Here is a 16,424-nt window from a genome sequence, read left to right as displayed (position 1 = left end):
GTGGTACTTGAATTCAGGTCTTCCTGACTCAAGATGCCTCTCTATACTCTATGCTACAATGTGTTTCTGAGCAAATGATGAGGAAATGAATTCTCCTCCAGCATTGTTTTGCTGTGGGACATCTTCTAAGTTATACAACCTCTGTGGGCCCTCAAAAGGGAAAATGCTGTACTTTCTATGCTAGACTCTTTCATTGAATTTTTTTGGCTAGGCAATAGGGTTAATTGACTTGCCCAGGGTCACACAGCTGGTAAGTGTCAAGTGTCTGAGGCTGGATTTGAACTCAGGTCCTCTTAACTCTAAGGCCAGTGCTCTATTCACTGTGCCACCCAGCTGCCCCCATAGAGTTCTTGACTGAGAGCTAGAAGGGCCCTTAGGGATCATCTAGTCCAATCCCTTCATTTTACAGATGAGGGAAACTGAGACTCAGAAATAAGTTAGTCACCCCAAACTTAAGTTTCCTTCCAGTTCTGAGGTCTACAATTCATTTCATGCTGTGGATACTAATAGTGTATACTTCCCTGTTGGTCTCCTGCTCCAATCAGATGATAAATCCTGTGAATTCTACTCCTTAATATTTTTTTACATCCGTCCTCTCCTCTCCCTTCCCACTGCCACTGCCCTAGTTCAGTTCCTCATCACCTCTTGGCTAAACTATTACAATAGCCTCTTAACTGGGCTCCTCTTTCTAATTCATCCCCCACTGAGGATGAATAACATTAAATCACTGCTACAATTGTCACTCCTTCGCTCAAAAACCTTCTGTGGTTCCCTATTACCTGGAGAAAAAAGTGTAAACCCCTGACTAACATTCAAAGTCTCCAAAATCTGGCTCTAACTTTTGCTTATGCTACTCTCCTTGGCCTACTCTATGATCCAGCCAACTGGACTATCCTTTCTATCCTATTCTTGTCCCACCGTCTCTTGTCTTTGTCCTTTTTTTTCACAATATCCCCCTCCTCCCTCTCCCTCATTCTGGGAACAGACCTCTCTGGCCCTTAAACAACCAACTAAGGTGCTACTTCCTCTGTGAAACCTCTAACACCTTTAACATGCCCCCAGACATAAAGGATCTCTTGTTTTCCTACATCTTTGTTAGGAGCTGTCCATTGTACTTAACTCCCTCCCTGGTGTTGCCTGTTACTCTTATACATGTCCTCCTCCATACTCCACAAACACCATGTAGACTATAAGCTTCTTGAGAGCAGGCCTGTTTATGTTTTATCTCTCTTTGCATCCACAGGGCTGTGCACATAGTAGGTACTTAAAGTGATATTCCTAAAGCTTAGGTTTGACCATGTTATTCCCCTGCTCAATAAACTCCCATAGCTCCCTGTTATCTCTAGGATCAAAGACTAATTTCTTTGTTTAGTATTTGAAGCCCCTCAGTCTGATGTCAAGGATCAAATATAAACTTCTCTGGTATATATAACTTTGCCTTTACTTGCCTTTCCGGTCTTCTTATACTTTACTTACATCCATGAAGTCTTTTATCCAGTTGCACTGGACTGCTTGCTGTTTTTGCCCTTGACCCTCTACCTCCCAACTATATGCCTTTGCACTGGCTTTTCCCCATGCCTGAAGTGACTCCGTTTCTCTGGCTTCCTTTAAGACTTAAATCATTGGGACAGCTAGATGGCACAGTAGATAGAGCTCTGGCCTTGGAGTCAGGAGGACCTGCGGTCAAATCTGGCACTTACTAGCTGTGTGACCTTGGGTAAGTCACTTAACCCCAATTGCCTCACTAAAAAGCAAAAAAAAACAAAGACTTAAATAATTTTTTCTTTTTCCAGTGCCCCAGCTACTAGTGCCTTCCCCTCTTAGATTACCTCCCACCTATTCTATGTATATTATCATGTATGGACTTAATTATTTACATCTTGTCTTCCTTAGAATGGAAACTCCTTGCAGGCAGAGACTGGTTTTTGCTTTTTGTTGTACTCCTAGTGCTTAGCACAATGCCTGGTATACAGTCATTGCTTAATAAATGCTTGTTGACTGGTTAACTATCTGCCCAGCCTTATTATTTCCCTTCCCCTTCTTATTATTCCTCACACATGATATTCCATCTCCTTTCTCCAGGCCTTTGCCCCTGCTGTCCCTCATGTCTGGCATGTCCTCCCTCCTCATCTCTGCCTCTTAGAATTCCTGAACTTTTCACAAAATTCAGCTTGAATGCCATTTCCTCAATGAAACTCCTTCTGATCCTTTCAGCTGCTAGCATCCCCACTCCCACAAATATTACTCTGGAACAGTTTTTGCACCCACTATCGCCTAGAGCAGAAGTTGCAGAATCTTTGCGATCTCTGTTACTAGAGGGAATTTCCTCACAGGGGACAGGTCTAGACTGGGCACTGTTTCTATAGCTAGTTCTGGGCACATTCTGTCTCTCCCTATAGAATGTGAGCTTCCTCAGGGCAGGAGCTGTTTCAGTTTTGTCCTGGTATCTTCCCCAACTAGCCCAGCTTAGCAATATTAGGCTTAAGCTTAATAAATGCTTATTGACTGATTGAATTTGCCAACATGTCCTGTTCCCCTTCCCCCCTCCCTGACCCAAACCTCCTTTCTCTGAACGTCTCAGGCTCAGGTCCTCTCCTACCTGTAGCCTTTCTTGTTGCAGGCATCCCTAGAGCCCCCTGCTGAGGTCCCTGGGGGCCCTGCCTCCCTCCCCAAGTTGTGAAAGCTCTAACCCAGGAGAAGAGGCCCTTGCCTCATCTCAGGACTCAGGCCCCAGGACATGGTCCACAAGGCAGGCAATGGCCACGCACCCCATGTAGCCCTCACAGGTTCTGCCTCTGGGTTTACCTCATCAGGCGGATTCTTCACCTTCTGCATGTATCTTCGAACCACATCCTCAGGATTCTTACCTGTGGAGGATGGGGGAGACAGAGGTGGGGCTGGGCCAGGGCCACAGCTCCCCTTCACTCTTTCTTCCTCCCACCTCCAGTGTCACCAAGCCCTCTAGGTAAGGATCTCACCCAAGCTGAATCTCTCAGAGACCCCTTCCCCAGGATCCCCCGTTCTAAATCCCACCCCAAGAGGCTTTATTAGATTCCTGGGAGCAGAGGGGTCCATGAGTGAAAGGGGAGTGGAGGAGGAGGATAGATTGAGAAGAAAGCTTAATTCTGGGGAGGGGACAAGAGGATCCAGCCATACTCTTTTTCAGATGTTTCTTCTTGGTTTTCCGGCAGATGCCTGGGATGCCAGGCACAGGTTTGATGTCACTCTTATTAATGGGAGGTGGGTGTAGGATGGGTTTAGGAGCCCGGGTCAGGCAGACTGGCAGGCCTGCTGCACACATCAGGATTCCTGTCATCCCTAAGGAACAGATGCAGCAGAAAAAGCAGAGTCAGCCAGGGAGCGGTGTTAGGGAGGCTCAGCTATCCTCCCAGAACCCCTCTCCTGCTGCCTTTGAACTTGGAGCAGCTGAGATGGTCATCGCTCTTCCTAGCTGTGTAACCTCATTCATCTCCCCCTCTCCCAACTAATCTGATTCTCCTTTCTCATCAGCCACACCCCCAGAACCCTAGCAATCCCTCTTGGGGACATACCTGGGTGTGTCTATGTGAGGGTATCAGGGTGTGCCTATGCAATTGTATTTGGGTGGGCATAGAGATGTTTGTGTGAATGGATGGGCATGTACATTTTGCAGGCTTGTGTATTTGTGAGAACAATTGTGTCTCTGTGTGTGTGCCTAAAGTGTTTAGGGTGAGAAGGAGACATCTTACCTGCCAGGGCTGGGTGCACAGGTCCTGTGCCATTCAGATTCTTCACAGGGAGTGCTGGGACCCTGGAAGAAAAAGGGAAGAGGGACATGAGATTTCCTCCTGCCACTCACAGGATAGCTATATTGGTTCAACCTGGTACATCAGAGCCCCTACTCATTCCCTCGTGGTGTGACCTAGGGCACCAATACTCTGAGCTTCCATTTTGAGCTCTGCAAAATCATGGGACTGGACTAGACAGTCTCTAAGGTGACATTAAACTTGGACATTTTTCTGCTCTGAGAATCTAATATTCTATGTCCCAAGGCCCCTCCCGGTCCTGACTTTCCCTGTTCTAAGGCCCCTCCCAGCTCTGCCATCCCCTGTTCTAAGGCCCCTCCCAGCTCTGCCATCCCCTGTTCTAAGGCCCCTCCCAGCTCTGCCACCCCTGTTCTAAGGCCCCCTCCCAGCTCTGCCATCCCCTGTTCTAAGGCCCCTCCCAGTTCTGCCATCCCCTGTTCTAAGGCCCCTCCCAGCTCTGGTATCCCATTCTAAGGTCTCTCCCAGCTCTGACATTCCATGTCCTAAGACTATTCCCAGCTTTAATAATGTATATTCTGAGGTTCTTCCCAGCCCTGACATTCTATGTTCTATGGTCTAAAGGACCTTCCAGTTCTTTGTTTTTCCTAAGGACTATCATGTGACTGTTTTCCACTGGGTGGGGTATAATGATGGGTAGGGTGAGTTAATAACCTAAGCTATCCCTAGCTTCTGGAAAGGGTCCTATTGTTCCTGGAGTTCCTAGGCTCAGTTCTAGTCTTCTGGAAAGCTGCCTTCAAAATCCTTTCATCTAGAATATTTCCAACTATCTCTCCCACACAAGCCATCAGTGTTTTTCCCTTTGGTTGATTGCTTAGTCTCTTGTTATTTTCTCCCTCTCCCACCCCATACCAGAGGGACCTGGCATCAACCATTAACAGCTGACTGGTGCAATGGATAAAGACCTGGACCTGGAGTTAAGAAGACCTGAGTGCAAAACCTACCTAAAGCATGTGACCCTGGGCAAGTCACTTAATCTCTGCCTGCCTCAGTTTTCTCATCTGTAAAATGGAGATAATAGTGACACCTACCTCCCAGGGTTGTTGTGAGGACCCGATGAGAATACTACCTGTAAAGCACTTACCAAACCTCAAAGCCCTGTAGAAATGCTAGTTATAGTTATTACTAACATACCGGCTGCCTCTGCAGGGACCATATCTCACATTTCTATGGTGCTCCGCAGCTTCCAAAGCACTCTTTTCACCTACCTGGTGAGATTGGTCATGCAAACATTATTATACTCAGTGAGCCAAAAAGACATGGAGGGGCTTAAATCTAGAACCTGAAGGAGCCTTCTGGGGCAGAGGATCATCCATTTAAATCTGGAAGGACCCTTAAAGATTATCTGGGTCCATAGGTTTCACCAGATGGCCATAAAGGTCAAGAACCCTGGGTTCAGGACTCAGTTGTGGAGGGCAGGTTGTGGGGGATGGGGCAGACAGATAGACAGAGCTGGGGGTGCTAAGGTGCCTGAATGGAAGGCTGGGGGGCAGGGTAGGATATCGGACTTGGCCAACTTCCTCTTGGGCCTTAGGTGGGCAGGCAGGCTGCTGGCCTCTCCCAAGCCAGGCTGGGCTAGGGAAGGAAGGGAAACTACTGTAATTCAGCAAATCCTGCCCTGGCCTCCTGCCCGGCCCAAAAGCAGCCCAGCAGAACCACCCGGAAGGGGCCTCTCCAAGCAGATGGTCCCCCTGGCAGGCCAGCAGTCAGGGCTCCTGCAGCAGGCAAACACACTTCTACACGGAACAACACAAACACATGCAGGAAGGCAAACACACAGAGACACTGAGGAACACAAACCCTTGGAGGGGCAGGTTGTGGGGGATGGAAAGCTTGTAAGTCTAGGCCGTGGGAGGGCTTGGCTTTCAGGACTGCCCAGACACACACAAAGACACATACAGACACAAATACATGTACACACATGCACACGCACACATGCACACACAAACACACACAAACATCCTTCTGAGAGAGCAGACCTCACAATGCTGATACACAGGTCCCACCCCCACATAAATGCCATGTTGTGAATGAATTCACAAAACAGGGGCCACAAAGAAAGACGTGGGCAGGGATTCGTAGTTACACAGACACTGACCATACGCCAGCATGCAAAGAAACACCCAGAAGTATGATTCCATCCTGAGAGAGGGAGGAGAGGGGAAGGGAGGGAGAAAGAGGGAGAGAGGAAGAGAGAGAGAGAGCAAGAGAGAGAGAGAGAGAGAGACAGAGACAGAGACAGAGAGACAGAGACAGAGAGACAGAGAGAGAGAGGAGGGAGGGAGGGAGAGACAGAGATAGGAACAGCAACAAAGAGAAAGATAGAGAGGGAGAAGGGGGAGAGGAAAATAAAATGAAAGAAATAGAGAGGGAGAGAGACACAGAGACAGAGAGATAGGGACAGAGAGACAAACAGAGACAGAGAAGAGAGGGAGAGATGGACAGACAGAGAGACAGACAGACAGAAACAACGACAAAGAGAATGAGACAGAGAGAGATAGGGACAGAAAAACAGAGAGGGAGAGGAAGGAGAGAGACACAGAGACAGAGAGACAGAAACAGAGAGATAGGGACAGAGAGACAAATAGAGACAGAGAAGAGAGGGAGAGATGGGCAGACAGACAGACAGACAGACAGAAACAATGACAAAGAGAATGAGACAGAGAGAGATAGGGACAGAAAGGCAGAGAAGTAGAGGAAGGAGAGAGACAGATAGATAAACAGACAGTTATAGGGAAGCAGGTTTGGTCATTGTGTGTATAAAGCTGGGCCTAGTGGACAGACAGTCTTGAATTCAGGAAGTTATGGTTAAGTTCTGTTTCTGATGCTCACACTGACTATATGTGACCTTGGGCAAGTCTAGGGGCTCCAAACAGCCCCCTAAGATTATAAATTGAAGAGAGATCACATAGGTAGAAGGAATTACCTATACCTGTGAATTACCATACTTATCTGAGCCCTGGTAGGTGCCCTGCCCCACCCCACTCCCACTGTTCCTCTCCCCTTGCCTGACTTCACACAGCCTGATCTTCCTGCCTGCCCCCTCTCCTTGTGGAACCCGGTCCACTCTCCAGTTACAGCAGGCTCTGTGGCTACAGATGAATCCTAGGCTGTTTGTGTGACTGTCTCCCCTTCCCCCAGTGCTATTGTTAGCCTGAGTCCAGCAACATCAGGCAGGCAAAGCCAACAAGAAATAAAATGGAACAAAGAAGCCAGACTCTGTCTCTGAGCCCACAGCAATGGCAGCTCATGCCCTGTCTCCTGGTGTGGCCTCTCTGTTGGCACAGAGGGGGTCCACTGGGGGGCAGGGTCCAACTCAACTGGACCTATGGGGAGAGCTGTTCTGGGCTAAGGCGACCTGTTCTCTTTATCCCAGAATCCTAGAGTTGCAAGGGACCTCAAGAGGCCCCTAATTCAAACAAGAGGCAGCATGCTTGGTAAAGAGCCCTGCAGGTGATATTGGGGAAGATATTTTACCTATTCCCTATGAAATGAGGGAGTTGCTGGCCTCTAAGAGCTAAATCTATGACCCCTGGAAGGAGGATGTTATAAAGGAGATGATTTTTCTTCCTGTTGGAATCTCCCTTCTGAGTGACAGTGTGGTGGCATGGTGAATAGAGAGCCTGCCTTTGATTCAGGGAGATGTGGCTGCAAATCCAGCTTCCAATGCTCATGCTGGCTGTATGTGACCTCACTTCCCTTCCCAGGTCCCCCAAGCAACTCTTGAAGACTGTAAATTGTGGGTATAGTTGCCCATCTGTACTAGTCTAGTTTCTTCATGGGGAGGACCCTATTCCAATAATCTCAGAGATTTGGTAAAAAAAAAAATTCTCTGTCCTATTGGATGCCCAGCTGATGGCTAGTGCCCATGCAATGTCAAAAGCTGTAGAGGAAGGGCCCTGATGGTAGATGGAGGAAGGTACCTTCTCCTCCAGTCCCCTTATTTTACAGAGAGGTGAGGTGATTCACAAGATTCCACAGGTAGAAGGCCTGAGAAGAGTCCCACAGGATGTATGAGTGGTGATCTGTATCACTGGAGAGTTTCAGTGAGCTCACAGATCCATATGTCTTCTCTGCCCCTCTCAACTTTCATCAGCTCCAGTGAGTACTTAGCACAGTGCTTAGCACACAGGAGGTGCTTAATAAGTGTTTGTTAAGAAATCACAGAATCTGTTACAAGGGCTTATAGTTCTGAAGTTGGAAGGGACCTCAAAGACTATCTAGTCCAATTTCTTCATTTCACAACCAAGGAAAGTGAGGCCCTGGGAGTTTAATGACTTGTCCAAGGTCACACAGGCAGTAAATGGCAGAGTCTAGATTTGAAATGAAAACCTCTAATGATCATTAATTTGGAGCTAGAGGAGATCATAGAAGTTCATTTCATAAATGAGGAAACTGAGGCAAGGGAAAGTTACGTGACTTGTCCAGGGTCATGCAGCTACCAAGTGTCTGAAGTGGGATTTGAACCCAAGTCTTTCTGACCGCAAGTTATGCTACATCATAGCATGCCTCTCTGAGCTAGAGCGTCTTCTGCTGTAAGAGGTCACCTAGGCCTATCAGACCCAGAATGTCCGTCATTCCCATCAAGTGGTCGTCTCGCTTTTTGCTAGAAGCTCAGCCTATGCCATTTTAGATGAACTGTGTTAGGACGTTTTCCCCTTACATGGAACCAGAGTTTTGGCCACTCTCCCCCCTCCCCACCGCTGGGCCTAGCTCTGCCCTCTGGTGCCAAACAACAAGGAATCCTACTTTCGCTGGACAGCTCCATGATATTTGAAGTCAGCCAGTTTCACTAGTCAGCTTGCTGTTACAAATGGGTTTTGCCTTTCTTTGCATCCCCGGAACATAGCACGGTGCCTGGCGCACAGCAGGTGCTTAATAAATGCTCATTAACCCACTGACACTTGTATGCAAGGGCCTATCCTAGGCTTGATGAGCTCCTTAAGAGAGAGGGCAAGGACTGGGTCTTAAACCTCCTTGTAGCTGGTATAGACATCACCACCAGGGTTCCAGCCCCAGCAAAAGCTCCGAATGATGGTGAGGACAGCAACCACCAGCCTAGGTCTTGGGGGACATAAGAAGATTTAAGGTGGATCTGGTGGATTTTAAGTTGATTTTGTTATAGTAACCTTGGGAAAGGATTTTTTAAAAAATGAAACCTCTCAACAGCTTATGCATTGATAGAGACACAGTGTGGTGCATTGGAGTGAGCTCTGGATTGGAGCCAGAGCACCTGGACAGGTTCTGGCAGGGAATTTAGAGAAGTTGCTTCCCCTCTCTGGGCCTCAGTTTCCTCATCTGTTAAATGGTCTCTGGGGTCCCTACCAGCTTTAGATGTAGGATACCTCTGACCCCCGAACAGGGTGAAAACAGAGTGCACTGCTCCCAATCCCTGGCTATTCATAGCCTCAGGTAGAGTCATCAACTGTGTCTGAGACTAGAGTTCATTATTAATTTTTAATTAGCTAATTAATTAGCTAATTTACTTTTTAATAAGGTAGGGGAGCAGACCTTGGGGTTGGGGATTGTATATGCTATTCATGTATGACCTTTGCTGTCAAAAGCCATTATAAGGACCATTTCTGAAGCCTCCAAATCTGCTTGGTATGAATCTCAAGGGAGCAATTTTCCCACATGGCACGGTCTATGAGAAAGTCTGGATTCTTCATCTAATACAATCTCTTTGTTTTACAGATAGGGAGACTCATGCCCAGAATGGTTAAGTAACTGCTTCAGGTCACCACGGGTAATGGCGCAGGTGGAATTTGAACCCATTTTCCTGATTCCAAATCTAGTAATCTTTCCACTGTACCATACCACCATACAGAGGGTGCATGTTTGTATTGTCTGCAAGGTGGTGAAAAGGGTGCTGAGCTACCTCTGAATCTAAGTAACTCCATCTTGGCTCTAAGCAATCAGGGATTGCTGTTGTTTGCTGGGAAAACAGATATAACCACACTTGTCTGAAAACCCCTATACTCTGCATCCTTTTTGAACAGATATCAGTTACCTGTCCCATGTATTACCCAGATTTTTTTCATAGATGTTTCTTAACTGTGAAAGGTTCTCCTGTTCTTCCATGAATCATTGTACCTTGTTAGTATAGCAAATCAGAGACATAGCCAATCAGAACAGAGCAAGTATTTCCTTTGATTTTGGTGCTTTTTCTGTAAATTAGAGGCAGCTAGGTGGTGTGGTGGGTAGTGACAGGCCAGGAGCCAGAAAGACCTGAGTTCAAATTTAGCCTCATACACTTACTAGTCATGTGGCTCTGGTCAAGTCACTTAACCTCTATTCACCTTAGTTTCCTCAACTGTAAAATGGAGGTAATGATAGCCCCCTGTCTCTCCAGATTGTTGTGAAGATCAAATTAAATAACATTTGTGAAGGGCTTAGCACAGTGCCTTTAATAAAGGCTTCTTCTCACCCCTCCCCCAAAAGCCACATAGTAAAATCTACTTGAGTTTGTATTCAGACCTCTCTCTCTCTCTCTCTCTCTCTCTCTCTCTGTCTCATTGCAAGTAAAAAAAAAATTTGTTGACTAGCTTCTTTGTCTCAGAATTTTTGATTCAAGTACCTCAATGACTTCCTCTGACTCACTGAGCTATGCCTTCCCACTAGGTACTCCACTCATAGCTTCTTGAAGATGGGGGGTGGGGGTCTAGAAAAACCCCAGGTCTGAAAAACTTCCCTTTCCCTCTAAGGCATATGTCCCCTTCTTCTCAGGAAACTGGACCTGAAACTGCTCCACCTCCCTTGAAACTGAACGTGGGGCTTCTTTTTGCCCCCACCTAAACTTGTCCCAGCTAGGAACCTGGTTCCTCCTCAGAATGGCAGCATCTAGATTTTTTTTTTTTTGAGGCAGTCAGGGTTAAGTGACTTGGCCAGGGTCACATAGCTAGTAAGCTTTTGAGGCCAGATTTGAACTCAGGTCCTCCTGACCCCAGGGCTGGTGTGTCACCTAGCTGCTCCAGCATCTGGATTCCAAGGGGTCCTCCTCCCAGATGCTCCAAGGGGACATTCCAGGAGAATGCTTCTCCGTAGGAATGTTCCATCAGGATGTTCTGTGTGGGCATTCTAGGAAGATGCTCTGACTTTTCTGAGAACATTTCTCTCAGATGTTCTGTATGAATTATATTATAATTATTAGTTATAATCATAAATGGAGCATTGGAAGGAAACTTATCTAGCCCGATTCCCTCTTTTTACAGATGAGGAAACTGAGACCAAAGGAGTTTAGATGCCTTGCCCAGTATTACAGAGATAGTGAGAAACAGGGAAAGGATTCAAATTCAGGTCCCCCAACTCCACTACCCCTCACTATTTCCACTGAACCATGCTGCCTGAATGGGGACTTTCTTTTGCCTTTGTTTTTCCAGTGCTTACCACAGTTCCTGGCACACAGGAGGTGCTCAATAAATGTCTGTTGATTGATTTGACTGAAACTAGGCCCCTAGCACCCTTCAGTTCCAAAGATGGATGGAGGGGGATTGCTATTGATTTCTAGAGGCAAGAAGCTCCAGATACTCCTTCCAGTATCTCATGCCAACTGACTTATTTATATATTGATGCTATCGTTAGAAGGTAAGGTTCTTGAGGGCAGGGACTTGGTTCTTCTTTGCATTCCCAAAGATTAGCACAATGCCTGGCATACAGTCAGTACTTAATAAGTAACTGCAGACTGATGGACTCAGTTACAGAATCTCAGAAGTGGAAGAGATCTCAGAGGTTATCTTGTCCAACCCCTATCCTCTTCACCACAATTGGTCATTGCTCAAAGACTTCCAGTGACAAGGAGGGAGAGCTAATTACCTCCCCATGTGGCCTATTTGACTTTGCCATGGCTCTGATTCAGAGGTAGCTTGTGGCTCATTAGAAGAGTTTTTCTATCAAGCCAATATTTATATCTTTGCGATGTCCATCCACTACAGACTAAGATATGGTCTATCAGCACTGATGTTGGGAGGAAGAAGGAAGGTTATGGGTACGGGCCAAAGAGACAACATCTGCAGCTTGGAGCAGCTGAGGATGCCAAGAGTCAGTAGCTGGGGCAGCTGTCTTCTGGGGCCAAATCCAAGCCTAATAATCCCTCTTCTACATGACTGCCTCTCAAGTCTTTGAAGACAGCCATCACGTCTGTCCTTCCTCCCCACCCCCACATCTCTAATCTTCTAGTTTTTTAGGCTAAGCTTTTCCATTTCTTTCAAATGGTCCTCACATGGCAAAGACTTGAGGCCCTTCACCACCTTGGTCATCCACCCGGATTCTGTCCATCACCTTTGCCAGTTTCTGTGAATCTGGACCTGTTCTCAGAGTGTGGTCAGTGATGGGACCAATCTAGGCCATCCCTACTTCAAAGGATAAGCCATCTGGTTTATGCTGGATACCATACCCTGGAGTGGGCCCTGGCTAGGGTTTTTGTAGACTGTGAAGAGAACAGAGCTAACCACATAGCCCTGACTGGACACATACCCCAGCAATGGGCTCCTTTTCCCTCACTGGAAGCCAGTTCTAACCCATTGCAATTCTATTCATTCCTGACACCACCCTCCCTTCCAAGATTTGTGGGCCTCCAACTCCAAAGACAGATGCCAGGCCCCAGGCCCTAATGAGGCAGCTTGATGTCCGGGAAAGAACACTGAATTTGATGCTAGAAAAGCTGGGTTTGAATCTCAGCTCTGCCACTTAAATGTGAGACTTTGGGCAAGTTATTTTCTCTCTGTGGGCCTCTATTGATTCATCTGTAAAATGGATGACCTAGAGTAGGCACTTTCAGGATGTCTCCTAGCTCCAGAGGCCTAAAGTCCTAAGATCTCATGCTCATCATTCTGGTTTTGACCCTCCCTCCTGGTGGGACTTTAGGTAAGTCAATTTCTGTCTTTGGGTCTCAGGTCTCTCATCTATAAAATGAGGGGCTCGTTGGACCAGGTGGCCTCTGTAACGCGTGCTATCAGAGAACTCCTCCCAGTCAGATGCTGGTTACTCGGTCAAATGTCAGTGTGTTCCCAAGAGCTCAGTAACAGAGGCAAGGGAAGGGTTCTTATTCCCACTGTACAGTAGGAGTGACCGAGGCCCAGAGAGGAGAGGTGAATTTTCTCTCATCACACAGCTAACTTGTGTTAGAGCTAACCCCAGGGACATGGGATCTGGCTCCCTTAGTGATATGTATCTTGCTAGAAGAGTTTCCCTGATCATCCCAGTAACCTTGACATGGTTGCTTTAGGATAGAATAGTGAAATCCTATCACTATGTCCTGTCTGCAGCTTGCTCTGTCCCACTGCTAACTTGCCCGCTGCCCCCAGCCATTGCGCCCTTTGTCTCTCACTGCTGTTCAGAGACAATTAATTCCTTTCTACTCACATGCTGTCCCTGGTGCCTAGGTGAGAACCAACACCTCCCTCTCCCCACCCTTGAACCTCAGGGGAAGATTTCCCACGGCCGGAACCCCCAGCAGGTGCAAATAGAGAGGGGCAGGAAGTACCTCTCATCTGGTTGACAGATCTGGTTTAACTTTGCGGTAATTTGGAGGTGGGAGATGAGCTGTTGTGGTGTGGAGGGGAAGAGAGAGGAAAACAAGGGCTGCTGAGAACTGACTGCCCCCTCGGCCCCCCTCAGTTCACCACACAGTTCTGCTTGGCTGTTCACAACTTCCCCCCTACAGCTGTCTGGGCTCAGGACCCGGGAGAAGTGGGAGGCATCAAGATGCCATGACCTCTTCTCCACTCACGGCAACACGCACTCACACTGGTGGATTGTTGAATTTTTTTCAACCCTTTCATATCTGTTCCTTTCCTGTGGCAAATTCCATGAGGCTGAGAGAAGGTTCCTGAGGGCGTTAAGAGTTGGAGCCAAGTTGGGAAGACATGAGGGTCTCAGAGTCACAGCAGCTCAGCCCTAGAACCTCAGACATTGTCTAGGTCCACCCACACCTAAATAGGTCTGGGTCCCCTCCAAAGCACCCATGGTAAGAACTTAAGGCCCTCCATCATCTCAGTCCACCTTCTAGCTTGACCATAAGCCTTCTGACTAGAGCTTATTACCTGCCCAGCTTTGGACAATATACCTCTCAATGCACTATATCACATTTCAGGTAGCTAGGTGGTGCAATGGATAGAGTGCTGGCCCTGGAATCAGGAAGACCTGAGTTCAAATTCACCTTTTCAGATACTCACTAGCTATGCGGCCCATGAGGGAGTCACTTAACCTCTGTCTGCCTCACTTTCCTCATCTGTAAAATGGGGATAATAATAGCACCTACCTCCCCCAAGGTTGTTATTAGGATCAAATGAGACAATTTCTATACATAAAGTGCTTTTGCAAACCTTAAAGCACTCTATACATGCTAAGGATTACTGTTGAGCTAGATTCCTTTAAAATGCTCAGATCTTTTTTGGACCAGCTGTTGTTTAGCCATACTTTTCTGACTTTGTATTTGTGAAGTTTCTTCCTTAACCCAAGTGCACGACTTTCCAAAGGGACCTGACTGGCCAGTGGTCATCTCCTTCAATCCAGGCCCCTAGGTTTTTCACAGCACCATGACTCCTGACAGAATGTAAGCTCCTTGAGGCCAGACACTGTTTCAGTCAGCCTTTTATCCTCAGTGCCTAGCACACAGGAATTGATTAATAAGTGATTGTTGGTCAATTGGTTCCCCTGAAATTGTCACAGAATTAAGAATGTGGAGGGGAAGAGGTTTCAGAATTCCTGAGATCCTAGCTGGAAGGGAAGTCAGAGATCATCCGGTCCAACCCTCTCATTTTACAGACAAAGAAACTGAGGATCTGAGAGTGGAAATGACTTGCCCAAGATTACATGAGCGGGGAGTGAACAGAGAGGGAATTTGAACCCAGGCCCTCTGATCCCCAATCCAGGCGTTTTTCCATATATTCTTTCAGGTCTGAAGAAGCATCTTATGTGGAAGAGATGGAGGGCCATGGGAAAGTCTCGGCCCCATCAGAGGACTCGTTCAGTCCTACGGGTCTGTGGTGGTCTCTCCCTTCTCCCCTCCCAGAAGGCTTTGGGAAATGGGTCTGGGAAAGAGTAAGGTCTCTACATAGTTGGGAGATGGAGGAAAGGTTCAGTCAGGGGCTTGCTTCCTTTCAAAATAAAGATAAATCACTCTCCCTCATACACAGACACATAAATCGTCCTCTCTCCACCATAAATCTTGCTTTCTCCTCTTAAATCCCTCCCAACATACCTCATGCTTCCCCCTGCACATAGATAAATCACTCTCCCTTCCACCTAACCCTCAATGTAATGGAAACTCTGAGTCTGTTTCCTCCTCCCCAGCAACATCTGGTCTCCGAAACTCTGAGGACTGACCCCTTTTTACACACAGTTGGGTTTTTCTCACTTACCTCCTGGCCTCTCACCCCAGACTTCCCCCACCCTCCATCAGAGCAACTGCTAAACATATCCTTCTCTACTCTCCCATTGCCTAGTTAAAATGGAGGGACTCATAGAGGTGCCTGCAAACTAGAAGGGACCTCAGAAGCCATCTGGTGCAACCTGAAAGGGGGGGAAGGGAGTAAGAATTTACATAGCACCTACTATGTGCCAGACACTGTGCTTTACAACAACTCTGGGAGGTAGGTGCTATTATATTTCCATTTTACCACTGAGGAAACTGAGGCAGACAGAAGTTAAATGACTTGCCCAGGATCACACAGCCAGTCAGTGTCTGGGGCTGGATTTGAACTCAGGTCTTCTTGACTCCAGACCCAGTGCTTTATCCACAGAGCCATCTAGCTGCCTGATTCCTGGACAGGCATCCTCTTTACAAAGTCACCAACATGTGTTCATTGAATATTTGGCCCATTACCACCCGAAGGCAGCCCTTTCCATTTTCGCAAGACTCTGATTGTTGGAAACTTTTTTCCTATATGAAGCCTCTCTGAAAATTTCAACCTATGCTTCTATGGTACTACTGTTGATGGTTGTTATTTATCTGCTTTAAGGTTTGCATAGCCCTTTGCACACATTATTTCATTCAACAAAGAGATAATTGTCTTGTATTAATGACTATCACAAATCATCACAATACCCTGTGAGGTAGGTGCCCCCATTTTACAGATGAGGAAGTTGAGGATTAATGATATTAATCGACTTACCTAGGCTAACACAGTAAGTATCATAGAAGAGATCTGAACCCAGGTCTTCCTGGCTCCATGTTGCCTCCTAGATCTAATGTGCTCCAGCTGACTCAGTGAATGACCTTGGGAAAGTCTGTACCATTCTCTGGGCCTCAACTATGTTTTGTTTTTGGTCCTCCCCCGACTCTACAAATGATTTAGGTCAGACACCAGGGAAAGCTTCCTGCCATGTGTTCTTGAGAGAGGTCATGGAATCTCTTTGTGTTTAAAAAGCTGTGGGTGAGGTTTATTAGGTTAAGTCAGGATGAGTCTGGTCTGGTGTGGTCAGAGTGGGGGAAGGGAAGAGAGGGTTTGGTTTTCTTAAGGTTCTTGTGTACTGAGGACACTAGAAGTGTATGAGGAGAAAACTATCCGAGAAGGAGAGAGAGAGAGAGAGACAGAGAGAGGAAGGAGGGCAAGAGAGGGAGACAGAGAGAGACAGAGAGAGACAGAGAGAGGAAGGAGGGCAAGAGAGGGAGACAGAGAG

At 47.1% G+C, this 16,424-nt stretch overlaps 1 protein-coding gene across 2 annotated transcripts in view; it reads right to left on the bottom strand.

The window, feature by feature from the left end:
* DTX1 (deltex E3 ubiquitin ligase 1) overlaps positions 1-16,424 on the bottom strand; it is a 61,692-nt gene that overhangs the window by 4,656 nt on the left and 40,612 nt on the right. For both annotated transcript variants that reach the window (XM_027865120.1, XM_027865130.1), the window contains exons 3-5: positions 3,729-3,790; positions 3,157-3,318; positions 2,806-2,867 (exon numbers count right to left, since the gene is read on the bottom strand). In XM_027865120.1, the coding sequence (XP_027720921.1) occupies positions 2,806-2,867; positions 3,157-3,318; positions 3,729-3,790 (286 nt within the window). The remainder of the gene's footprint in view (positions 1-2,805; positions 2,868-3,156; positions 3,319-3,728; positions 3,791-16,424) is intronic.

The sequence above is a fragment of the Vombatus ursinus genome, unplaced genomic scaffold (assembly GCF_900497805.2).
Source record: "Vombatus ursinus unplaced genomic scaffold, bare-nosed wombat genome assembly UNPS02001287.1, whole genome shotgun sequence".
NCBI lineage: Eukaryota > Metazoa > Chordata > Mammalia > Diprotodontia > Vombatidae > Vombatus > Vombatus ursinus.
This window is presented reverse-complemented; position numbering and strand designations above follow the sequence as displayed.